Source organism: Nomascus leucogenys, chromosome X, assembly GCF_006542625.1.
Source record: "Nomascus leucogenys isolate Asia chromosome X, Asia_NLE_v1, whole genome shotgun sequence".
Taxonomy (NCBI): Eukaryota; Metazoa; Chordata; class Mammalia; order Primates; family Hylobatidae; genus Nomascus; species Nomascus leucogenys.
The window spans coordinates 112,854,352-112,882,337 of record NC_044406.1 but is presented as its reverse complement, the minus strand read 5'-3'; the positions used below and the strand labels follow the sequence as shown (position 1 = coordinate 112,882,337).

At 34.9% G+C, this 27,986-nt stretch overlaps 1 protein-coding gene across 1 annotated transcript; it reads right to left on the bottom strand.

Annotated features, from left to right (window-relative positions):
- Positions 1 to 14,856: 14,856 nt before the first annotated feature.
- PRR32 (proline rich 32) lies at positions 14,857 to 16,910 on the bottom strand. Its single transcript, XM_003262305.2, has 2 exons — positions 16,776 to 16,910; positions 14,857 to 15,984 (listed from the first exon to the last, which is right to left on the bottom strand). Exons 1-2 carry the CDS (start codon positions 16,793 to 16,795, stop codon positions 15,108 to 15,110), a joined length of 897 nt encoding a protein of 298 aa, XP_003262353.1. The 5' UTR covers positions 16,796 to 16,910; the 3' UTR covers positions 14,857 to 15,107.
- Between the last annotated feature and the right edge of the window lie 11,076 nt (positions 16,911 to 27,986).

Genomic DNA, 27,986 nt, shown 5'->3' with positions numbered 1-27,986 from the left:
GCTTTCTATCCCAAAAATAACCTTATCTCAACATAGATCAGTGATGATTTTCATCATGGAAACCGTACGAACAAGAATTGAAATACACTAAAGTGAAATCTAACAATAGACAGCAGGGAAAAAAAGAGAAGAAAATAATGTAAAAATGAATATTTCACTGAAATGTTATTTTAACTGAGTAGCTCACATTAGTACCTTTTTTTTCACATATTTCACAAACTGATGTGATACATGAGATGTTAAATAATAGTGTATGGGAAAGAGATGTGAACAAAAAATTACTGAGGGTTTTAATGCCAGCTCTGCCACTAACTTTGCTGTGAAAGCTTTGGCTAATCACTTCTTCTCTCCAAGTGTTCATCCCCTTATTTGATTTAGATCAGTGATTCTTCAAATTGTTTTGACTGAGACCCACAATAAGAAGTATATTTACATTGCATATTCTATAAGACTCATAGTTTGAAACCACTATATTAGATGATCTTGTGACCCATGCAGAGATGATACTCTGTGACTCAGATTAATCAGGCTTATTTTTACACTGTAGGTATTCTTAATTAGCTGAAACTGAACTCTTCTGCAAGTACAGTGGAGAGTAAATTTTTTAAAAGTTGAATGCTGTATTTCATTATTTTTAATGAGACAAATAATAATGTGTTCCCAACTCATCTAGTAACACAGTATTTCTAAAATATCACTAAGCCAGTTTTAAATACAGATATAATAATTCACTGAGAATTTTATCATAATATAAAACATTTAAAAGACTAGTTTAAAAAACAATTTTATTGAGACAGGGTCTCACTTTGTTGCCCAAGCTGGAGTGCCTTGGCATGATCATGGCTCATGGCAGCCTCAACCTCCCATGCTCAAGCGATTTTCCCACCTCAGCTTCCCAATTAGCTGGGACTACAGGTACATGCTACCATGCCGAGCTAAGTTTTTTTTAACTTTATTTTTTGTAGAGACAGGGTCTTTCTTTATTATCCAGGCTAGTCTTGAACTCCTGGGCTCAAGCAATCCTCCTGCCTCGGCCTTCCAAAATGTTGGGATTACAGGCATGAGCCACCATACCTGGCTCAATTTTTCAATTAGTCCACAACGAAGGTACTAGTCTCTTTTGCACTGCGAGTAGTGTATTGGAGCAGTTCACATTGGCTTGGCTCATAAGAACTGACTTTTTAAATTACAAAAAATATATAAGCAGGTTTTTAAACAGTTGTTTAAAGTAGGCTATAATGGGACTATGATTTGTAACACAAGAATTGCCAAATGCTACATATCAAGGTTTCTCCCTCTACCAATCCTCAAACCCCAATCTGGTTATTAAAATTTGCCAGACTGTAATGTACAAGGATAGAGAGAGGAATCCATGATTCAGAGGGCTAGATGGTGGTGTTTTCATACTATTTTGATATATACCAGTTTCGATCATGCTTTTTCTTTCAATAAAAATATCAACAATGGAGATTAAGAAGATTATGTAAAGTCGCACAACTAGCAAATGATCAAGCATAAACTTTGAACTGTCTGATGGTAAATTCCACATATTTTTCACTTTAGCAAATCCTTATCTCCATCTGGTGAAATTCTACTGATATTTCAATGTCCTGTTTAAACATAAGTCATTTCCACAAATTCTTTTCTGACTACCTATACTAGAATTGGTAAGTACATTAAAATTGGTTTGGCGTACTTTTAACTCTCGTAACTATCTGATCATCTTACAGAATTTACTATATACTTCCATATATTTTAAGTATTTCTGCTTCTTAACCCCTTCACCTGTATTGCACTCAAGAACTTTTCATAAACAAATGCAAAAATCAATGAAGGTGTGGGGTACTAATGGGTATGGGTTGCATTTGGGGACAATTAAAATGTTATAAAATTAGACGGTAGTGATGACCACACAATCTTGTGAATGTATTAAAAATTACTGAGTAATATGAGTTACAAGGGGGCATTTTATGGTATATTAATCGTATCTCAATTTAAAAAGTAAAACGGACATTTTTTAAAAACTTATTATGTTCAGCCATGTGAAATTGCCATTTTTATCCATCAAAATGACTGAATCAACAATTTCATATGGTTGGTTCTAATATTAGTAGGAAGTGTCTCCCAATAATATAATAATGTGTTTCTGAAAGTAGCATTAATAATTCTAGTTGCAATGATTTCTCAATTCTAAAATCTCATCCAGGAAAAGGAAAGCAAATAATCTCCTTTGCATTGTTGATTTCTCGCTCATAAATCCTCTGTTTCTTATACTAGTGGATCTTTGCTTGATAGTTATTGAAGATAGTGAAACCTGAATTCTAATAATTTCAAGACTCAGGTGCTTGAAGTTTCCAAACTTTCCAGTATACAAGATTCTCAGAAATTCTGGGATAAGTATATCAGCTACTGACAAAATATAGGAAACTCACAATCCCTGAGTAGCAATGGTCACATGCTCTGATACATCTCTTCAGAAAATGTGGAGGATAGTAGCACTTCTCAGAAATTACAACAGAACTTATGTATATTTAGGAAAGCAGCTGTTCTATGTGAACATAAATAATGTATGTGCTGCTCAGAGAAAGATGAGAAATGCTTAAATTGCAGGAAGTGAAAAAAAAAAGGCGGAGGAAAGAAAATACCATAAGGTGGATTGGTTCAGTGGACAGGATCATTCATTGAAGGAATATTTAGTTTGTGAAGATTTCTGTTTCCCTAGAGAAAGTTAATTTGGAGAAATATTTGGTACATTTGTTATTAAAGATGTCTGTAAGTTAAGGTATAAAGATATCATTTCAACTTTTCATTATGTCTCTTGAGCAGGTGGTCACATTGTCTATCACCTTTATTGACAGAATGGGAAATATGAATATTTAAGGGCACACTGGCAGAGGAGAAGGAATAATTTTTGCATTATACTTTAAATTATCTAATAAAAGCTATAGAAGAAAATAAAGACATGTAAAAGACCCTGAGGTCAAAGAGTGTGTACTTCATCTATACCCTGGTGCTCTTTCGCCCTCTTACTCTGTATGATTTTCTTTAGAATATTCTACTCTAAATTCTGAAGGGCATAGCCTTGTGAATCCAGTTTGTTAAGACAATATGTAGTTGAGTACACTTAAATATAAGTTGTCTTATTGCTATGCAGATTGTGGTGTATGACTTTAAAACCTGTACCTTTTCTCAACAGAAAAATGTGCTTTGAAAAAAATAATAAGTGTTAGTACTATTATAGACATAGCATTGTCACTGTTTTCTATTATGTTGCAATAGCATGGTGTAAACCAGAAATAAAATTCTAAGCCCTCCAACTGACTGTATGAATCCTTCATCTCAGCCAAGGGGATTCCAATAAAACCTGAAAAACTAGTTCAGGCCATGATGGGAAGTGGAGGTTGAACATGCCTCATTATATTCTCCTTCCTTTAGAATTCAGGCACAACTGACCAGCATTAACATTAAAACAGAGATCTTAAGACTGATAGAATAGACTCTTTGTAGCAATAAGATACCAAATACCAATTTGACTGTAGTATAGCATCACATGACATATAGCAGGCCGTGAGGGAAATTGAAGTATTTTACCATAAAATATATTTTTGACATACTTTGAAATAGCCCAGCAGAGGTGTTTCTTGTGGGGGAAATTTACATTATATAGAGAATCTTCTTCCATTTCCAGGTCTTTCTGAGCCTGAAGAGACTAGCTGAGAGTCACACTTTTTAAAGGTCTCAATGGGAAACATTTGCCATCTATTGTCTCTAAGGGTGGCTGCCTATGAGACTTCATCTACATAATAAGAACCTTGGTCTCTACAACCCATATGGTATCTTAACCCAGACTCTTCTTTCTATTGATTGCAGATCTTTAGATAATAATTTATCTCTTTCAACCAATTGCCAATCAGGGAATCTTTGAATCCACCTATGACCTTTGATCCCCTGCTTTGAGTTGTCTCACCTCTTGGGATCAAACCAATGTATATCTCACACGTACTGATTGATGCCTTATGTCTTCCTAAGATGTATGAAACTAAGCTGTAACCCAGTCACCTTGGGAACATGTTCTCAGGACCTCCTGGGGCTGTGTCACTGGTCATGGTCCTCACATTTGGCTCAGAATAAATCTCTTGAAATGTTTTAGAGTTTTCCTTTTTTTGTCAACAGCTGTATTGTAAACTTTATTGAGGCAAGTATTCTTACTTATAATGTTCTATCTTCTTTAGCATCTAGTTCACCAGTGGGCAGATGATAGTGTCTGCATTGATACCCTAGGATATCTTACCTTTTCTCTTCTCTGAAGTCATCCTGAGGTGAAAGAACTCTGGAATGTGAGTTAGAAAGCCAGAGTTCCTGACCTGTGTAAACATTACTTTTCTCAAATACAACATAAGTTATTTGGACTAGTTTATTTCTTAGTGCCTAACATTTTATATTCATGCTTACTTTCTGCTCACATAAGACCTTGTCAATTAATATTGCAATTTTAATGTACATGCTTTCCTCTTCTGTATAATACACAGGCATGTACATAGCTTAAGGAGATAATTATAGAAATATGAAGGCTTTTACTTCTCCTCTACAAGACATTAATCATTATTCTGAGTGAAAATTTAAATACAATTTTTTAAAGAGGAAATGCCATATTCATAGGATGAATAATAAATGTATTTGAACAAGATATTTCATGACCCACTTATGAGGAAAATAGCTATTGTGCAATTGAGTGCATTCATAGCCAATTAAATGGCCAGATACTGATAATACTGATTAATTGAAGAATTTCTCTAGGAGAATGGGTTAGGGCTCTGCATTAAACCAATTCCACATTTCCTGTTATCAGTGATTTTCAAAAAATATTTAAACTTCATGCCTTAACTTGATATAAGGATAAAAGTATGTCACTACCTTGGTGTGAACATTTTTCAAGTAGCATAGACTGTAATAATGGGCTAAAATCAACAAAAGAGTATTTAATGAGAGAAATATTAGGCCACCTGCATGTATAATTTTGAAGAATAAAATACATGGAGCAAGGGAAAATTTTGCTTTCTAGCATCTCGAAATTAAATAAGGCCTACGTGCTTCATCTTACAATGATCTCAACCTAAGATATGATTGTATGTTGGTAGCCAAACAATCTAGTGATGGGTGGGTGGATAGTCTATAAAGATACTGGAGATGCTTAATTATGAATCCAGAGAGTCTCTCTGAGTTTCAGTATATACATATTTTTTATGTTTTTAGTGTCCTATTTCAGAGAGAAACAATTGTAATGATCAAATAAATGTTTGTTTTTAGTATTCGTAAGGGTACAATGAACAATATTAGTATATTCAATTTTCAGAATTTATATATTTGTTGTTACATTTCAAATAAAATGTATTTGGTAGTTTCCATTTAGTGGTCAAATAATATATAAGACTAGAAAGCCACACCGTACAGTGTTTATAATGTGGGCTGTACATGGAGACTTAGAAGAGAATTCACATGGCTTCACTATTCACACATAGGGACATCACTCAGGGTTGGTTCTAAATAATAAGGTAAGTAAAGGCTGTTGCTACAACTATACCTTTGGAATTGCACTTAGAATGAAATCCTGTTTGTATGCCCACAAGTCTTTCAACAGTCTGAACTAGCCTATCTTTCCTACCTTACTGTATGTTCTTCTTTTTCCCCAATCCTTTAGCCAGTGTTTTTCTTCTGTTCTTTGAATGCATCTGTGTGTATGCTAAGATTCATCTAATAGACCCAAAACAGTTTAAAAATACATGTACTATGTAGCAAGGGTGTGTAGAAAATGCAACTTAAGTAGCATGCGGGTAGTTTCATCTGGGAAATATTTTTAAAAATGTAAATACAATATATCCGTGCTGTTTAAGTTAGCTATTTCCATAGTTGTTATCATCATCTTTTACCATAGCTTCCTCAAAGCCAGTATTTCAGAACTAACCAATTTTAACTTTAAAAGGTCTTATTTATAACATTCTTTTATTATGTTAGAAAAAATAAGAAATCATGAATATTTTCCATGAGAATCAGTGACAAGACAAAATATTGATTAAATTTTGTTCCATTTTATTAGTGAGCAGGGTAGGCCAAATCAAAATGCCAGTTTCATTCATTTAAAATAAAATTTGCAAAAATCTATGTTGTCGAGGGTGTGGGTGGACTTAAAGGGAATGTGAGGAGAAAATAAATTGAAGACACAGTACTGTAGCAATGGTTTTGATTTAAGTGAACATTTTCTGAGCTTTATAGTTACGAAATCTTGCATATGGAAATTATAGTTGCTCTTAATCTGCTTTAGAAGACTGACGTAAATATTAAAAAGTAATGAACTAACAAGATTGTTTGTTAATTCCACATAAAAGCGCTAATTATACATCATTTCCTGCCTACAGCTAAACCCAAGAGACATCTTCTAAGAAATTGTTAAATAAGCTTCTTCACTAGAAATGTGAATACAGCTGAGTTGCATGATAAATTTCTATTTAAGGACTCCAGTGCTATCTCACCCTTAAAAAATAAAGAGAAAATAAATACAGGAAAAAAAGGGCATATTAATGTATTCAGGGAGCAAAATTATTTTGCTCATGGGAAGTGCCTCATTAATATAATTACATCTGATTTCAACATATGTTTTAAAGGGTAGATTTTTATAGGAATTATACTTACTCTATATTTGCAGGCTTATTATATTGAAAGCTTACTGTAAATTTCATTGTTATTACTTTTAATATTTTAATAGTGTAAGTTATAGCAGTAATTTTCCAAAGTATATTTAAAATGCTACCCTGGTGCTTGGGTTTCAGGGTTCTGGCTATACTTTTATATTATTTCTATTAAAGCGTTTGTTATACAGGTGCAGGAGAGATGCTTTATGGGTTTTTTCCTTTGTAGAAATACCATTAAAGCAACTGCCTCTTATCAATTTTATTTTTAATTTACTTTTTCATATGAATCCATTTTCCATGTCTAATGGTAGCTTTTAGCAGGTAATTTACAGGTGAGAGCCTGCTAGTCTTTGATCATTTCCTGGGCCTGTTGAATGGCAATTATGCTTTAATTCTATAAACATTGAAAAATGTTTTTTTTAAACTAGCACTATAATTTTTAGCAATTTTACAGTCTAATTGGATATAAAGGTGTTTGGAGTCATTGGTTATTAACCTGAGAGAAAACTAGTATCTACTGCCTCTGTGGACAAATTAGAAAAAGGCACTCACTCTGGGCAGATAAATTAGAAAAAGTTGCCCTCCCTCGGGTATCCTGCTTAGCAAGCAGAGTATAAGCTTAATTTCAACCCCCACTTGTACCTCTAGGCAACATTGTGCAGAGTACAAACCATGCAACCGCTGTGGTACAGCCCAGATTCTATTTTTTTGCTCAGATTCCTGGTTCCTAGCCCATCCTGGCCAGCCATAATCTACTGATGCTCAATGCCTGTGAAAACAAGTGTAAAACTAAATATCAAGTCCTTGGCCTCATTTTGCCAAGCATAAAGAAATAAAAGTTTGCAATAGCATGATGTGCCTCAGTTCGTCTTACATAAACTTTTTGACATAGACTTCTGTAGCTACTCTCATCACACTTGATTTATTTTCACTTTCTCTGGGTGCTCATTTATTTATAATTATGGATGTAAAATATCTATAACATTTTTTCTATTGTAATATAATTGTTTCTATTTGAAATATTGAAATCATTAAAATGTAAAGCTGAAAGATACATTAGAAACTATATATTATTATCTCCTTTTTATCACAACTCTAAAGTTTAATTGAAATAGTAAAAATTATTATTATAAAAATTTAAAAATATAGATAATAAAAAGATGAAAACTGGATATTTCCAAACTCTTTTAAAGCTATTTTTTTTACTTAAAATGATGTAGAAGTTTTCATTTTTAAAATTGTAGTTATCTGTTATTGTTCTGATGGTGACATTAGGTATTCTATCATCTGATTTTACCATAATTTTAATTAGACAATTATCTGTTTTGGAATATTTAGTTTACTCCTGATCTTTTTGCTGTCATAATAGGCATATAAACCTATATGTATCTAAACCTCTGTTGATATCTATGATTATTTCCTCAGACTAAACTCCAACAAGTGGAACTTTTAGATCAGAAAACATTCCAATTTTAAGGTATTTGTTTACTATTTCAGTTTGCTCTCAATAAAAGTTCTACTATTTTTTCTCTCACAGATAGTATATGAGAGCACTCATTTGCCTAAAACTTTTCTAACAACAAACATAATTACATGAAATAAACTTTTCCATTTTGATAGATAATAAATTGTATTTATTAATTTAATTTTCATTTATCAACTTATGTTTATTCGTTATTATTTCTTTTGTAAATTATCTTTTTGTGTTATGTATTCATTTTTCTATAGAGATACACAACTGATTGACTCATGTAAATAATTTATATATTAAGAATATTTAAACCTTTTTCTAAATACATGGCAACTTTTCCCTCAGTTTGCCATTTGCTCTTCAATCTATTTATGGCAATTTTGGCACAATTTTAGAAAATACTTTAGTATGTTCTTACATGATTTACTTTCGTAAAAAGAAAGGTCAAGACTACATCAGTATTTATCTAGTTCTTATATTGTCTTCTTGTGTTTATGGAGAGTTTCCTCTTACCATGTACATATATATTTAATATATTTAAAATACATTTTAAAATGTAGTTCAACAAGAAGATTCTGACTCCACCACATAGTAACATTTTGTTTTTAGTCAAATCACTAAATCTTTGAAGTCTCAGTTTTTCTATTTGTAAATTGGGGACCCATCAGACCAACAGAAGAGGTAGAAATTCTAAATAAAGACTCATGAGCATATGAGAACCCACTGAACTATAAAGAGTATACCTTCTGTTACTGGTAAAAAATTAATTTTCTGTTAGTAATCAGTTACACCCACAGTTGTCTATTTCATTTTAATTTTCTATTGCACCCTAGGGAGAGTATTTATTGAATATATTTTACATTTAATAAAGGCATATTAATAATTTTAAAGCCCATGGATTCCTTGCTTTATACTTTGTTATGTTTGCTTGTTTGTTTTGGCTAGAAAAGCCTAAGACCCAAAATTGAATGACTTTTTACCAGCTTTCAGTCAAGGGTTGATTTTCCTTTGCAGCTTCCATTGCTGGCCATGTTAAAAGAATAACATCAAGTTAAGTATAGAGAACAACATTTAGGCATTGTAATTACCACTTTCCTTATATAACTTCACTTCATATACAATGAATAAAGGAGAAATGAGCTTTTACACTGTTTTGAAATGACATGTTCATGGTTTCATTCTATTCGTAAGGTTAGCAATGTTAGCTAATTATAAACTTGGACACTTTGGGATGAATATAGATTGCAACTGATTTGTGGAAATATCTAGTACTGAAGCTGTAACAGCTCATATAAACTCTGAGGAGATTATTTTTTAACTTATGTTGTTTTCTAGACGTGGAATTATCCATGGTTTTACTGATGATCTTTATAGACTATCTCATAGGTAGTTTTAAACTATGAAACATTATGTTTGACTATTTTTCTCCAGATGTGACTAATTACTAATATGTTTTTAAAATTGCTCTATTTATAGATAATCAACCTTTTATTTATGGCATTAAACACTGTCCTTCACCTATTTATTGTAGAATGCATTGCTAATTAGCTATCAAGTATCAATGAGGATTAACAAAATGCACACAATTTTTTTACCTAGAGTAGGTATAAATATTCCCCTGGCGAACATAATAGACTACTTGGTTTCTGGATGAAGTGTGCTTAAATAATGTCAGTAATTCTACCTAAGAAATTATAATTTTGTGGGGAGGAATAAAAGACAAAATTAGAAAATCATCAGTGTACCTCACTAGGGGAAAATTATTAAAGTTTAAATTTAAAAAATGAAGATCTGGTATATTTGAGAACTTTAAGGAAAAAATGTTCTTGTTTGAATCCAATTCATTGCATACCCACATCACTAATGAAGTTAACCTTGATGATGATGTGTTTGTTTGTCTAGGCCAGTTTGGTGGATTAATGAAACCTAAACCAGAAAGTGTTTCCAGTTTGGCATAGGGAATGTGAGATTGGCTGCTGTCTAAGGAGAGATACTTATAGGAAGGAATGAAGCAGTGGAGATGGATTCACTTTTAGGAAGACTGGATAGTATTTCTCTAATCACCTCATCCCCACCCCCTCAAATAGTATTTCTCTAATCACCTCATCCCCACCTCCTCAAATGTGTGGCTTCTGCACATAGATTTTTCTGTCATGAAACACTTAATTCATAACACTTTTTTTCAAACCACCTCACCCTGTTTTCTCTGGATTATATCCTCCCACATCCAAATTTATTATTTTTCCCATAGTATTTCCAATTTGCAGCTGCTTCCTGTTCTAAAGAATTTCATCTCTTCTCAACTGACTGTGTCCCTACCCCTCTCTATTTTTAATCCTCAGTCTTTCTCCATCTGTTCTTCTCTTTGTCACGTGTGCAAACACCATCCATCAATTCCCCCATACTCCCTGTGTTGCTTTGCCTCTGAGTCACAGCTTTTATAATCGGGATGTTTGATAAATCAGTTATAAATATAATTTTCCCAGAAAATTTTATGATCAAACATGATTAGATGGATAAAGTCCTTTGTTGCAGGATTGATGAATTTATCGGCTTTATTTATATTGTTTTATTTTACATGAGGAACTTTCAGAGTTGAGGAAAAATACAGTTTACCTATATAAAATAATACAGCATACCCTTTCATTCCCAAAAAGAAATAAGCAAGTCACTTTCATAAAAATAAGCTTAATTGAGAGTTATTATTTTTTTTTGAGAAATGCAAACACTGAAAAATTTTTCTGAATGACAGTAAAGTCTTCAAAGGTGGGTGAGAAAGTGCATTTATTTAATCATTGTTTAGCAGGAGTAGCACCTTCTCAAGCACTTAAGAAAAAGATTGCATGATGAAGCACAGTTTCTCTAATTTCTCAAATCTAGACTTGATTTGATAAATGCTATACATTATTATTATAAAAAACAAGTAATATCACCAAAGAGAAATAGATGAGTTATTTTACTTAATTCAGTCTTATCACTTTATCTTTCTATGGGAATATCACTCAATCCACCTCATTATAAAGAAGACATTCAAGGTTTTGTGGTAGCTATGAAATTAGCCTATGACCTGACATTATGTTTTTTACCTCTATAAAATGTATTTTGGCTCTGGCCTTGCCCCATTTGTCTTGAAATAGGGTCATTTTCCATAGCCCTTTATTTAGGGACTTTAAAAATGATCTCTCAGTAACAATGAATAATGCAAAGCCATTGTTATAGTACTACATAATAGTTATGGAATGATTTTCTTCTCTCCCATTATATATGTGCTACCTAGTTATTTAGTGACAACCTCACAACGAGCCTCTTGTTTCATGGTGGAGAAAGAGAGCACTGTGATTTCAACCTTAAGACTCCAGTGAAAATAAATAATTTGTTCCTGTTTAGTGTTTTTGTTGTAATAATTCTCAGAAGAATGAGGCATAATGTTAATGGCATTCTAGTTTATGAAAGACTATAAACTTTAAATATTTCATAACTTTGAACTTCAACCTTTTCAGTATTCTGCACTTTCATTGGCTGTATGTGTACCTTTTGCACCCATGCTACAGAAGTTGTAAACAGTAAAAAATAGAAATGGCTAATGAATCATACTGTAGACATGTAAAAGGTCAGTGTTGTAGAGTTTATTATTATCTTCTGGAGAATATATAGGACTTTAAAATTCTGATGCTACAGTCTTGTGACAAGGAATATAATGAGAACTATAAATAATAAACAGTATAACGTGAATCTTCTTGTGACAATGATTATAGCTTCAAATAGGAAATACTTAACCCATTATCATTAATACCAGAAGAAAGGACTACTTTTCTGATGTTCATCTTTCTCTTTTGTGGCTAGAATCTATTTAAGCCACAGAGAATAAAAATAAATAATATATATTCAAGAGTGTTGAATACATTGCTTTATGAGCACTTTCCAAAATGAATATCATGTTACGGTTTAGGATTAGTATGGATCACATTCTACCATAATAATTTTAAAATAACAACTTTAACGAGACTCGTTTGTTTAAAAACAGATGTTTTGCTGTCATTCAGGACACTGTCATGTGTGATAACAAAGTAATACAGTATTTCCATGCAGAAGCCATGTATAAACAAAAATATTTGCATTACATTTGCATTTAACAGCAGGATTCCAGGCTTATTTGGTACTTGCATTCGTTGAAATTGGTTATATAGGCCCAGAACTCGTCATAAACTAAGGAAAACATATTTACCCTGCACCTCAGAGGTATAAATACAACTTCGGTGTCTCAATTTGCTAATAGGTATTCATTATTGCTTACTATTGGTGTTCAGTGTCTAGACATGACACAGAAAATAAAAAAAAAACACACACACAAGGTGAGGAAAGAGAAAAGAGAGCTGAAAAGGAGCCAATTGTATTGATGTCACTTGCTTGTTCTCATCAATTTGTCATGGATTTCTTTAATTAATTGTAAGTTAAGTTTTTCTGAGCATAGATCTGAGCTACTTACTTCCTGTGAGAAGGAAAACGAATCCTGTCCTGCTGTCACTTACCACACCTTTTGGCAACTCTCTAGAGACGTAGCACTACCATTGACATGATGACTTGATTTCTTCTCAAAATATCTTTCAACATCTGGCTCAAAAGATATTTTTGATGACTATAAGCATGCCCAACTTCTCTGTTCATAAGGATTAAAATTCAACAAATATTTAGTACACTAGGACTAAGCTACTTTATCATGAGCAGCTGTACAAAGATGTGCTGAATACTTCCGTTCAATCCACCAGAGTGAATTGATGGAATCATGCCAGTTTCAGGACATACATGGAGTGAGAGGAATTCTATCAGGCACTATCCAGATATTCCTGCTAAACCTTAGAATACCACCTGTACATTTAGAATGACTTATTATGAAACAAATAAAAGAAACTTAATCAATCTATGCGTCCTTCTCACCAGAGTAGCAAATGACTCTTTGTTGGTGCTAAAAATTCTTTATTGGTTTTTGTCTCTGTCAGGTTTTTTCAGCCTCTGTCTAACTGGTTATATCACCTACACTATCAGCACTGAATATTAAAAATGCTTATTTGAAGAAACATCCTCTTCAGACATTTCTAGTTGATTGGTTGTTCATGTACAATGGCACTATATTTTAGGTCATTTTACTATATAGTGAATTGTTATACAGCTGTCAAAGTGTACATCCTTTCACACTGCATGCTGCATCCTTATTTTTGTTACTTGAAATTTTAAAAGCTCCCATCTGAACGCTTTGATAATCTCCCAGAAGCATCATTATAATGGGGTGCTGTAGCAAATTATGAGGAATACAAACACAGCAGTATCTGAGAAAAACAGTTCCATGTGAGTAAAGTATTCTCATTTGCACTTCAATGTTCTGAGCATATAGTGATATGGTTTGGCTGTGTTCTCACCCAAATCTCATCTTGAATAGCAGTTCCCATAATCCCCATGTGTCTGTCTTGGGAGAGATCCATGGGGAGGTAATTGAATCATGGGGGCAGTTATCTTTATGGTGTTCTCGTGATAATGAGTGAGTTCTCACAGGATCTGTCAGTTTTTTTTTTTTTTTTTTTTTTTTTTTTTTTTTTTTTTTTTTTTTTTGAGACGGAGTCTCGCTCTTTCACCCAGGCTGGAGTGCAGTGGCGCGATCTCGGCTCACTGCAGGCTCCGCCCCCCGGGGTTCACGCCATTCTCCTGCCTCAGCCTCCCGCGTAGCTGGGACTACAGGCGCCTAGGCGCCTGCCACCGCGCCCGGCTAATTTTTTTGTATCTTTAGTAGAGATGGGGTTTCACCGTGTTAGCCAGGATGGTCTCGATCTCCTGACCTTGTGATCCGCCCACCTCGGCCTCCCAAAGTGCTGGGATTACAGGCATGAGCCACCGCGCCCGGCCCTGTCAGTTTTATAAGTGCCTCCCCGACCTTCATTCTGCAATTTTCTCCCCTGTTGCCACGTAAAGAAGCAAGCGTTTGCTTCCCTTTCTGCCCTAATTGTAATTTTCCTGAGGCCTCCCCAGCCATGTGGAATTGTAAGTCACTTAGACTTCTTTCCTTTATAAATTACCCAGTCTTGAGTATGTCTTTATTAGCAGTGTGGGAATGGACTAATACATATAGTAAGCTCTTTGTTGAGACAAAGGGTGAAAGGATCAGTCCTGCTCCACCTTGATTTTGGACTCTTATTGAGCCAGAGCTATATATACTATGTAATTAGCAACAAGGAAAAGTTGAAACACAAGCACCAGTTCATGTTGAAGCAGTGGTCTAAGAATACTCTTCCATCTTCCCTCCTCCTTCTTTCCTGACTTTTCAACTTGGTTCTGCCTATGACTGCTAAATGTTGGCTCTATTACTGTCACCTCAATCTCATCTGGCTTCTTTTACTGTTTGTTCATTTTTCTCTATTATCTGAACTTTGGGCTGCCTTTATGGACCTTATCTTAATTCAGCCATCCAGCTCTAAGCACCCCTTATAGCCTTGGGTAGATAGAGATTCCCCAATCTAGCCTTGGCCTAGGAAGAAGCTAACCACCCTTTCCCAGGCACACTGCAAGACAACTCAAAATAGTAACAGTCGCTTAACTAAGCTATTTAGAAAACACTGACAGGTTTGTTTCTGCTTTAATTACCTTAAAGATAGAACACAAAATCCAAGGCTTTGGTTCCTGGGGTGTTATTTTGAAAAATAATTTACAACATTTCAGACTTCACAATCTTTATTTAATCTCCAGTATGTAGGGCACATTTGTGCTAAACAGAGTGTGGGAGTGTACAAGGTTTCAAATAGGGCACATTAGTGCTAAACAGAGTGTGGGAGGGTACGAGGTTTCAAATAGGGTACATTAGTGCTAAACAGAGTGTGGGAGAGTACAAGGTTTCAAATATAAAAGCATAAATGAATAACTTTCACCTCTTTCCACAACGCTTTTTTCGTCCTTCCTTTTTGCCATCAGCTGTGCTCTCTGTTGGGTGATGCAGGAGCTGGCATTCCCCCAGAATGGAAATGGGCAAAATAAGAAGGCAGTGGAGGACCAAATATCGGAGGAGGAGCAAAAGGAAGAGGCATAGTGAGAAAGGGATTGAAAATCGGAGGTCGAGGAGGGATGAAACAATGAGCAGTAGAGCAAGAAGGTAAACCTGGAGTACTGGAAGACAACGGGATAGGCCTTGGCCAATTATGCATGGGGTGGCCTGGGCCCCTGAGTGGGAAAGAAACATGAGCCAGCTTTCCTCTGCAGGCTATTCGTGTATTTCTGGGAGGCACCTCCATTACTATCCCTGATCTAAGGGTGGTAATATGTGAAGGGCCTCTCACTTGTGGGCCCCTGGGTGGAAAGAATCCTTTACCTCGTGGCAAAGCCACATGCAACCTTGCATTATTATTGCCTCTCTCAGTGCCCCTATTGTTGACCTTTGTGCCCCCTACTATCAGTGCAGGAGGGCCGCCAGAGACTTCCCAGGACACATTAATAGCATCCTGTCCCTCCTGCCTCCAGCCTGCCAGTGCATCAGAGCTATTTACTTCTGCTGTTGCTAGGGACTCTTCTGCAACAGCAGGTGGTGGCCCATAGGGGTGTCCATGAGCTCTCAAACTATGAAGAGGAATGCAGGATCCTGTTCTCTCAGAGGGCCACTCCAGTTGCTTGCTATCCAGATCAGTCAGCACATTGACGGAAGGTCTCAGCGGTACTTGAGGTTGACCCCAGGGCTCTGCGTCATCCTCCGGCTTGGAACTCAGACATTGCAGGGGCATGTCGTGGTGCAGCTCCTGGTTCCCATTTTTGTCCACAGATACTACCAAGGGTGAAGGGGCGTGCCCTCCAAGGCTTGCAAAAACAGAAATCAAACAGCTAATAAAAATGGAAATGCACTGACCAGAAAATAGCTAAAATGTGTAATTGACTGAGCTCACTGAAATATACCAGGGAAAAAGGGAGTGCCCTCTCCCCTATATGTAGCCAAATACTTGCTCAGCGCTCTGGCCTCTTCCCAGGTGGCTTCTTTAGTACTAGGCTACATGATTACCCTTTATGACTACTCAATGGCCTATTTCATTCCTCATTTCCCCACCTCCACAAGGCAGCAAGGACGCTTAGAAGACGTACATAACAGTAAGCATATAATAGAAAATACCAGCTTTTTCAATTCTCTCTAGGATCTATGATTCACTAATCCTGGCATTCAGATTCTGGCAAGATTGTTCTGGCATGTCTTCTGAAGTAAAATATCTTTCTCTTCACAGAAGTCAAAGAAAAGTTAGTTATGTTAACAAACACACAAGTTTCTCTTCTTGAGGTATCATTCAACGCTCACACCAAATTTTGTTAAAAATTCCTTTCATTCAACCAACACCACACCCTAGAGTAAGAATTTCCTCATGTTTAAACCCCACTGTTTAGACTAGGGATTTGCAAATTTTCTTTCAAAATTACACTTCAAAGTTGCCACTCTTAAATCCAGTATTCTTAGTAACTAAATTTATATCCTTCAAGTTTTTGTCTGTGATTTCCTCCCACATCTCCTCCAACCCACTCATCCCTGTCCCAGTTACACAATAAAGCAATTCAAACTGGCTTTGCCTTCAAAATTAAGCAGTTGTACTCGGTTTTGTACTTACATGTTTTCAATACAAGCCATGAAGAAATTTGATCAGAATAGCTTTCCTAAGGCGGTGGAGATAACCCACTGAACAGGCCAGCTAGGTCTGGAGAAATGACTCCTGCTTCTGCTTTAGAGGCTTGGCAACTAGAATGAAGCCGGGGACCAACTGCTTCTTCCTAGATTTGGAGTTCTCTTTCTGGGGTTACCAGTTGCTAAGGAAGGGAGGGAGAAAATGAGTGGGGGGGGGAGGTGGGTGGGGATGAATCTGTGACACTCCTTTGAACTTGAATGTGGGACTGGTGTTTGCACAGTAGTAGATGGATGGTAAAGGCATTCACTACATTAATTCTGATGCAGGGCAGTTGGAAAGACAAATCATTTCAGGAAGGATTTAGAAGAATCATGGAAGCATGATTTTTTTTAAAGAGTTATTTATGAAGTTTTAGTTTATACAAGGTAGTTGTCAAGTCTCCTCAAATTTGGAAACACATTGAGCAGAGTACTGTGCCTAATATTGTAACTTAAACTTCCAGTTTGGGGATGCATATTATTAACTTGATGGGGAACAGAGGTTTGGGGGCTAAATTGCTTTTCTGTCTGTGAAGATGGAACAAGAACTCCTCTAAGAATCATTGTGACATTATTTTTTAGCCCCTCACATTGCAGTTATATCCTTCATCTTGCCTATTAGTTTATAAGCTCTCTCTCTCTCTCTCTCTCTCTGTCTCTATGTCTGTGTGGTGTGTGTGTGTGTGTGTGTGTGTGTGTGTGTGTGTGTTTCCTGTAATAGAGTTCTGGAAGTTTCTCTCAAGTTGGGAGGGTCAGAATAAATGGCATAACAGGTATCATAAATTTATAAATATTAGCTCAGATTTGGCCTTGTAACTTTTTTGCATAGGGAACTTTCTGTTTGTCCAGCCTAAATTTCATTTTAAGTAAGTGTACTTTCCCAGCGTTCTTTTCTGCCATTGATTTACAGATTAATTGCTCTGAAATTACAACAACCATTCCATCATCCAAGATAATTACTGTTGCTCTAGGACAAAGCCATAAACTTGCAAACCTGCCTAAATTTACATAAAATTTGTGCTGTGAAGGCTAGACCTGGGAGATTGTGTCTTCCTTATTTTCAATATTAGCATATGTTGCCACAGTTCAACAGTAATGTATATTTCTTTTCTCTTAAGGAAAGATAACAGACTCAAACACCATGTGCTTCAATTTTTAGGTATATGGTGTCTGTGTATCTGTGTGTGTGTGAGAGAGGGAGAATAATGCATAAGTACAAAGTACTAATGTAAAGGAATGGTCACTACTGCAAATCAACGCAACTCATATAGAAGTAAGCTTTGGGGTCTCCAAGTCCACATCTTCCTGCCAGAGTGTGTTGTCTCCATCTATACAAGAAAGTGGCATGTTTCCACACGTTTTCCAGAAGAATCTGTTCACTTGCCTAGCATGGTTCACTATTAAGTAATCTCTTGATTCCCCAGATTGTTTCTATTCTTGCTTCAGTTTATTATGCACCTTGTCCTTATGTAAAAATAATAGTATTATTAGCAATATTATTGTTGTGGAGTGTTAAAGCTCTTTTACTTCTTGTCGTATCAGAGAGGAAATTGCAACTTGGGTTAATGCCTGCTAATAGTTGGTGAATCCCATTTAGATAAATAGTTTCAGTGTAATAGGTTGCATATTTTCCTGATAATAGCAACAAAGCCGGAAGAATGCCTTTTGTTCTTATCAAATTACTATAATAATAAACTATTTTTACCTGGAAATACCTGTTTGGTAAGATATCATCTTAGTTGGATTACATAAGAGTACAGTGTAATATAGGAACCAAATTGCTGGGAACAATGACAATGATCATGGCACCAACAATTTTCCAAAGCCATGAAGTGTATAATTTATGGATATTACCTCATATTTTGTTTGTAACTTGTTTTCCTTTGTGCAAATAGTCCATATTTATTAAATGCCTACTGCGTGCATTCACTATTGTGTTAAGTGTTGATTTTATCAAAAAAGTTAAATATGCAATCCATATTGACTTCAGGGAATGTTCTAATTTTCTTGGGAGGCAAAATAACATCTATAAAATTATTGAAGAATGGCATAAAAGATAGACACAGACCATTAACTGCATGGTATAAGCTAAGACTGCAATGGCAATTCAGAAGAAGGAACTATAATTGTGGGTTAAAGTAGTTGTGACACAGTTTATGTGGGATTAAAACTTCAGCTGTGTTTAGAAAAATGGATATATTATACATGGGCAGAAAAGGAGATGTCATGCTATGGGAAGAACAGTTATAGAAGTCGAAATAAAGAAAAAAATGGCATTTTGTAGTTCATATTTTAAATCAAAACTAGGGCTCATATTTGGCAGAAATAGAAATATGAAGTACCAATTAGACCCCTTAGAGATAGAGATCAACCAGATAATTCATGAAGTTTTACCCATAAATAAATATTTGAATACATTCAAATTTCAAAGTTAAATAAATCTATCTCAAAACCTACCTTTTCGCAAAAAGCTATCAGGCTAACTCAATCATCCACTGAGCATTGAAAATTCAGTAATAAAGTATATGCCTTTTTCTTCACTTCATTTAAATAACAGTTTTGGGGAGAGAAACATGGGTAATGAAGGTTGAAGATTTGCCAAAAAGTAGCCTAGTTGGCAAAGCAGCTGTTTGAGTCCGTCTTCTGCTGCTATAACATAATACTTGAGACTGGGTAATCTATAAACAAAAGAAATGTATTTATCGCAGTTTTGGAGGATGGAAATTCCAGTATCAAGGAACTGACTTCTGGCAAGGGCCTTCTTGCTGTGGCATCCCATGACAAAATGTGGAAGCACAAGGGAGTGAGAGAGAGCAAGGAAGAGAGGGCCAAACTCACTTTCATACCAACTCACTCTAGCAATACCAAACTCACTACTGCCTTATCAACATTAGTCTATTCATGAGAGTGGAGACTTCATGGTCTAATTAATCTTAATAGTCTCACCTCTTAATACTGTCACAATGGCAATTAAATTTCAACATGAGTTTTGAAGGGGGCCTAAGAAGTAGCTAAGGTATAAAGGCCTTTCATTACCCATAGTCTCTTTATTCATGACACAGTTCCAGATATCATTTATGTACCTCTCAAAAAATTTTGATGATTGTATTGAAATGCTAAGTAAGGTCTGTAGAAAGATATATTTACTTTTGCACAGCAATTATGACTTTAATAGAAATATGATTTCTGGGCATGGTGGCATGCACATGTAATCCCAGCTACTCAGGAGGCTGAGGCAGGAGGATGGATCGAGCCCAGTGATTAGAGACCAGCCTGGGAAATATAATGAAACCCCATCTCAAATTTTTAAAAAAGTGTGGTTGATCTACCAAAATTATGTTACTGTGGGGTTTTATTAAAGAAATTTTGAAGATGTGTAAATGAAGGCAAAGTATCATTTAAAATACATCCTTTCTCTTTTGCTTCAAATAAGAATTCAGGATATAAAGACATAAAGATGATTTTCTCTGTTTCCATCTAGCTTATAAGGAAATTGTCATGTTGACCTCTGGGGAGACAGTCATCAGAAAATCCTACCCATTTGCTCACTTTCCAAATTAATTTTGCTATGCATGTGAAAAACTCTCTAAGTTTATGATGTCCAAAAAGTGCTTCTGGAAGATATACCAGGTTTTTGAGGAGTCTGTAGCCATTTATTCCATGTATTAAAACATGAGAATCATGAAAGCATGATACTTTCCCAAAATGGGCCAGGCAGCATTATTCTATTACACAGCTATAGGCAGTAGTCCTGTCTTCTCTGCCACCAGCTGTCCTGCAAACTCTGTGTGGTAATTGATGAGAACGAAAAGGTGAGAGTGTGGCTATTTCACCACCAGTACTGGCAAAAGCAACTAACAATATGTGCCTCACTGCTGGATCTAGCTGTATGAAATTCAATAGACTATTATTGCTTTTATAGAGTTTTTTGTTTCAGATTTAAATATTTACATATTTGTTTTAAGATGGGTAACATGGCAATTACTTCCAAACAGGTTATTTCCTTGTACAAATCAGAAGCTATCAGAAGTTTCCTCAACATATATCACTCATTTTTCTTGCTCTCATGGGGGTCAGAACCAGAAATTAAGTAGAAGCAGGGCAAGTGAGATGAGAATAAAAAAAGGAAGAAGTAAAAGCAAATCTATTTTTTTTTTTTTTACCACTTACTGTATACCAGACATTTCATATACATTGTCTCATTTAATGGTCACAGCAAACTTTTAAGGCAGCTATTATTATTCTACTCATTTTATAAATGAGGAAGAAGAGACTCAGAGAAAATAAGTAGAAGTTTCCCATGGTCCCAAAGCTAGTAAATGGCAAACAATATTCAGATACAGCCAATTTGACACCAAAGCCAATATTTCATTCATTTAACCACGTGGCCCCTAAGTTATAGTTCTAGGTCAATCACAAAAGTGGATCAGATAAAAACGTGTACCAAATCCGAGTTTAGGTTTTTTGTAATGCATGGACTCATTGACCCTCATCCAGAGGTAGTTATGCAATGAAGAAATCATCCAAGCTATAATGCTCACATCCCAGAAAGTCTGCCTCTGCAGGGATGCAGCAAGTGATTGAAGTGTTAGTTAATAATGTAGCAAGGTGGTGATGACTGAAAACACTGTCTTGGAGCAATTAGGGTGGGTGACAGACAATAGGTATTGGTTATAGGACAGCATCAAGTGACCATTACTGAGGAACTAATGGCAATATGAGCCCAGCATTATCAATATTAAGATTTAATTAATGTTGAGCTCTTGAGCTGCACATATAGAAGATATAGGGTTCCTCATATTATTTCCATGGTTGTGTGTGTGTGTGTGTGTGTGTGTGTGTGGTGAAATGGGGGCAGAGCTTGAGTCATCCAAGTGAGGTATTAATGATAACCCTGGAGAATACCTTTCTGAATAAGATAAATATATAAATTAAAACATAAAAGCAGTATGTTTATGTTCATACATGGCATATAATATAAATTAAGATGCAAACATGGACTAATAAAATTAGAACAGTTAATGAAAACAGGTTAAAGTTTACAGAAAGCATCAGGCCATAAGTTTATAATGGTGTAATATATGTATTTGCCATGTCAGATTTAATTGCTGGGCCCAGGATTTGAGGGCATGCTTAATTTCTTGAGTACTTGGTTTGAAAAACAAAATATATTTTAGATTAATTTCACCTTGCTTATAAACAAGACACTGGAAATTCATGTTGGAAACCTTTTATCGGTTTATTAAAAATGAATCCGTTTTTCAAAATTGTTATGAGCTTTGACTCTGGAATCATAAGGGCACAAATCTGGGTTTAATCTCAGCTTTACCACTTATCAACTGTGTTATCTTGGATAGGTTTCTTAACTTCTCTGAACCTCATTTTCCTTACCTGTAAAATGGGGTTAGAGAATTATGTTAAGTAATGTATGAATAATGACTGTCACATACTAGGTGGCTTAAATATAATAATTTCCTTGTACATATAGACTCAGTGTTTTTATGTAAAATAGAGATGATAATGCCTTTCCTATTTCAGAATTGTTGAGAAAATTAAATATGGTTATTTGAAATTGTTCTGCAAACTGTAAGTCACTTCACACATGTTAGGTTCATATAACCATAGGTGATATTTCTAGAGCAAGAAGACTTCTTGGCACAGTTTAATTAGCACTGTGTAGGTGGCCACCTATCCCTCCTACATATAAGGCCATTTTTCTTTTCCTAAATCATCAAGGTGGTGAGGATTAACCACACTATTAAAAAAACCCCATGGTGTATAATGCTTTAAACTTTTCAATTGGCACTACATAAATCACCCATTGTTATATTTAATGTAGTAGCCGTGTTCGAATAAAGACGGCATTTTTGTATCTGACCACATATTTAATTGGGCTTTAGAAACTTGTGTTTCACAACAGGAATCACTGAAAGCATGTGATGATTAAAGAGGAAGGCCTGGGGAAAAAAGAATGTTGCATGGTTTCCTGATAGCAAAGATTTGATTGATTGATTCTCCAAACGATTTGTTACTTTAGAGGGAAAAAATATTTTCCCACCCAGAAGCCTTCCCTACATCCCTCTCAAGTGGTCAAATAAATAGCTTGCTGGAGGAAGTGCAACACTTTTACAGACTGACTATAATTCAATGTGCAGGAAAATTTGCTGATGAAACTCAAAATAATAAAGCCTATCCAGAGAGACCGTTCTTAATTCTTGTCTGAATTATGCTGTATGCCCATGCTGCTGACATAAGTGTTTGTTTAAAGGTCCTGGATAGTTTGCCTTTATTTTTGAACTATTTCAGATCTTCTACCTCTAGTTCTTAGAGTAATGAATTGATATGTGTGTTTACTTAGTGTGGGAGTTCAACAGAATGAAAGATCAGATTGTTGAGAGCAAGGCAATAAGTGAGGACCTCTTAGAAAGTTTCTACAGGAAATTTCTAAAGGAATATCATTCAGGTAGCGAAGTCTCAACAGCCCTATAATAAGATCTGAGCCAAACTGACGAACCTTTATAGAGGTACTGGGTCTTTTGGCACATGGTCAGATGAGAGCAAATAAAGGTATGGAGCATTGCACCCCTTCAGGGTGAACTGAACACTTGGTTATTTCTGTGGTTTCTAGGTATTATTGAGGAACAGACTGACTTGGGTATCTTATTAAAATAGCAGATTCCTTGGCTCCACCCCTGAGATTCTGATTCAATTGATCTGTACTGGGGCCCAGTTATCTTTAGTTTATTTACTGATTCTAACGAGGTGATCTTCTGACCACATTAGAGAAATACTGACAAGGTGATGTAGCCTTGTAGTCTAGGCTTGAGGGGTTCGACCCGGAATTCTAGTGGGCACTATTTTTTCATTATCTCTAAACCACTGACTAGATAGAGGGACAATAGAACATAAAATCTTTTTGACTGCATGTCACACTCCAGTTCCATTTTGTTCCATAGACCTCCAAACATCGTGATTAGTTTTTTAAAAGATAGGAAACATTTAGTTCATTAAGAGTAGTAGTTCTAAAATTTGGTTTAGGGAAAAATGCCACCCTCCCCATATCCTTTCAAAGGGCCCACAGAGTCAAAATATTTTCATTATTATATGATTATATTATTTGACTTATTCAGTCTAATTCTCTCCTGAGGGTACAGTGGGAGTTTTTCTCAGGCTACATGATATTTGGTGTCATTGCTCTAATGATTAATGGAATACGTGCTTATATATTCTTGTGTTTTAAAATTTTCCCAGATTTAATTTCTAATATGGTGTTGGGCTCGGAAAGCAATACTCCCAAATTTAGTCCTCAGAAGTAGCTTCAGAAGCAAAAGATTTTCTCTGATCTTCCCCTGTTCTTCTGTCTCTCAGTCCCAGTCTTCTCCAAGGCTAGCCATACAAACTAGGGTCCCTCTTCAAAGCAGGAAAAAGAATTAGTGAGATTCAAGACAGGCTATTTGAAAATACAAAGTTAGAGGAGACAAAAGAAAAAAAATCATGCCTACAAGATCTAGTAAATAGCCTCAAAACAGCATATTTAAGTTATTGGCCATAAAGAGTTAGAGAGAGGGATGGAAAGTTTATTCAAAAGGATAATAACAGAACTTTGCAAACCTAGAGAAAGAGATAAATAATCAAATACAAAAAGGATATCGAACACCAAGCAGATTTAGCCCAAAGAAGACTACCTGAAGGAATTTAAAAATCAAATGCCAAAAGGTTAAGGATAAAGAAAGGATTCTAAAAGCAGCAAGAGAAAATAACAAATACCATATGATGGGGCTGCAATATATTTGGCAGCAGACATTTCAGTAGAAACCTTACAAGTCAGGAGAAAGTGGCATGACATATTTAAGGAATTAAAAAAGATATTCTATGAAAATGAAAAACAAGAAAGAGCAGGAGGGGCTATACTTAAATTAGGCAAAATATATTTTGTCTGAAAAACTAGAGAGAGAAAGAAGGTCATTATATAGTGGTATAGGGTCAATTCTGCAAGAGGATGTAACACCTGTAAATATAATGCACCCATCACTGGAGTACCCTGATATGTAAAGTGAATATATAGGACCAAATGGACCTAATAGATATTTGACAGAGCATTTCATTCAACGAGTGTGGAATATACATTCTCCTAAGCACATGGATGATTCTCAAAAGCAGACCATATGTTAGGCCACAATACATTTTAAGAAATAAAATAATGCAAAGCATCTTCTATTAACAAAATAAACTAAAATCAGAAATCCATAGCAACAGGAATTTTGGAAACTATAGTAACACATGGAAATTAAAAAATATGATCTTGAATGATCAGTAGTCAATGAAAAGATTAAGAGATAAATTTTAAAACTTCTTGAAACAAATTATAATACAAACACAACATTCTGAAAGCTGTGAGATACAGTGAAAGCAGTACTAATAGGTTAGTTTATAGCCCAAAGTGTCTACATCAAAAAAGAAGAAAAGCTCAAATACATAACCTAATCATGCATCTTAAATAAGTAGAAAAAGAAGAGCAAATTATACCCAAAATTAGTAGAAGACAATAAATACTAAGGTTAGTGTGAAAATAAATAAAATTGAAATGAAGAAAATAATACAAAAGACCAATAAAACAAAAAGCTGGTATTTTGAAAAGGTAAACAAAATATATAAAACTTTAGCCAGACTGAGAAAAAAAGAAGAAATGCCCAATTAACTAAAATAGAGATGAAAAAGGAGACATTACAACCAGTACTGCAGAAATCCAAAGGATCATTAGTACCTGCTATGAGCAACTATATGCCAGTGAATTGGAAAACATAGAATAAATGAACACATTCCTAGGCACATATAGCTTACCAAGATTCAACCATGAATAAATTGAAAACATAAGCATAAATAACAAGTAATGAGATCAAAGCTGTAATAAAAAGTATTTCAGCAAAAAAAAAAAAAAAAAAAAAAAGACTGTGCCTGATGGCTTTACTACTGAAGTCTACCAAGCATCTAGAGAAAAAGTAATGTGCATCCCACTTAAACTATTGTAAAAAACACAGGCAGAGGGAATACTTCCAAACTAGTTCTAAGAGTTCAGTATTACACTGATACATAAACCACACAAATACAAATAAAGAAATAAATTACAGGCCAATATAGCTGATGAATATTGTTGCAAAAATCCTCAACAAAATATTACTAAACAGAATGTAAATTTACATTTAAAAGATCATTAATCATCACCAAATGGGTTTAATTCCAGCAATGCAAGGATGGCTCAATATATGCAAGTCAATGTGATACATCATGTCAAGAAACGAAAGATAAAAATCATATGATCATTTCAACTGATGCTGAAATAGCATTTGATAAAATTCAACAACACTTCATCATGGAAACTCTAAAAAACTGGGATAGAGGGGACATTCCTCAACATAATAGAAGCCATATATGACAGACCCACAGCTAGTATTATACTAAATGGGGACAAATTAAAGCCTTTTCTCCAAGATCTGGAGCATGACAAGGATGCCCACTATCACAACTGTTATTCAACATAGTACTGGAAGTCCTAGCTAGAGCAATCAGATGAGAGAAAGCAATATAGTACACCCAAATTTAAAAGGAAGTAAACAACTTATCCTTGTTTATGGATAATATGATCTCATATTTGGAAAAAACTTAAGGATTCCACCAAAAAAAAATTAGAACTGATCGACAAATCCAGTAAAGTGGAAGAACACAAAAGCAACATGCAAAAATCACTAGCTTTTCTATATGTCAACAGTGAACAATCTGAAATAGAAATAAAAAGTGATCTTATTTTAATAGCTGTAAATAAAATTACATACCTAGAAATTAACCAAAGAAGTGAAAGATCTCTACAATGAAAACCATAAAACAAAGTAGTAAGACATTGAAGAGAACAAAAAATGGAAAAATATTCTATGTTCATAAATTGGAAGAATAAATATTGTTAAAATATACTTCTCAAAGGAATCTACAGATTCAATGTAATTTTTATCAAAATATTAATGACATTCTTCACAGAAATAAAAAAAGCAATCCTAAAATTTAGATGTAACCACAAAAGACACAGATAACCAAAGCTATACTGAGCAGAAAGTACAAAACTGGAAGAATTACAGTACCTGACCTCAAATTGACCTACAGAGTTATAGTAAACAAAACAACATGGTACTCAATAAAAATAGACACATAGACTACTGGAAAAGGATAGATAACTCAGAAACATATCCAGACATCTGCAGTGAGCTCTTTTTTGACAAAGGTGTCAAAAACATACATTGGGAAAAGGACAGTCTTTTAATAAATGCTAAGAAAATTGGATGTCTTTAGGTGGAAGAATGAAAGTAGATTCCTGTATCTCACCAGATACAAAAATCAAATCAAAATGAATTAAAGACTTAAATATTAGCACTCCAACTATCAAAGTTCTAAGGGTAACACTGGGGTAACTGTCCAAGACATTGGACTTGGAAAAGATTTCTTGAGTAATACATCAAAAGCACAGTCAACAAAAAAAATAAACAAATGGGACTACTTCAGGATAAAAATCTTTTGGACAGCAGAGGATATAACCAACAAAGTAAAGAGGCAACCCACAGAATGGGAGAAAATATTTACAAACTATCCATCTGACAAAGGATTAATAAGCAGACTACATAAGGAGCTCAAACAACTCCATAGGAAGAAATCTAATAGTACAATTAAAAATGAGGAAAAGATCTGAATAGATATGTCTCAGAAGAAGAAATACAAATGGCAAACAGATGTAGGAAAAGATGCTCAACATCATTGATCATCCAAGAAGTGCATATAAAAACTACTATGAAATATCCTCCCACCACAGTTAAAATGGCTTATCTCCAAAAGACAGATAATAACAAATGCTGTTGAGGATGTGAAAAAAACAGAAGCCTTATACACTGTTAGTGGGAATCTAAATTAGTACAACCACTATGGAGAAAAATGTGGAGGGTCCTCATAAAACTAAAAATAGAGCTACCACATGATCTAGCAATCCCACATTATCTATTTATCTGTTGATGAACACTTAGGTTGCTTCCAAATCTTGGCTATTGTGAACAGTGCTGAAACAAAGGTAGCATAGATACCTCTTCAATGTACTGATTTCCTTTCCTATGGTTGTATATAC

What these genes read in the sequence shown, in the direction of transcription:
- PRR32 (XM_003262305.2), bottom strand. Translation starts at nt 16,795, where the DNA reads ATGGCTTGTATTGAAAACAT. An exon ending in ATGGCTTGTATTGAAAACAT is followed by an intron (nt 15,985 to 16,775) that starts GTAAGTACAAAA and finishes TGTTTTTGCAAG; the next exon opens with CCTTGGAGGGCACGCCCCTT.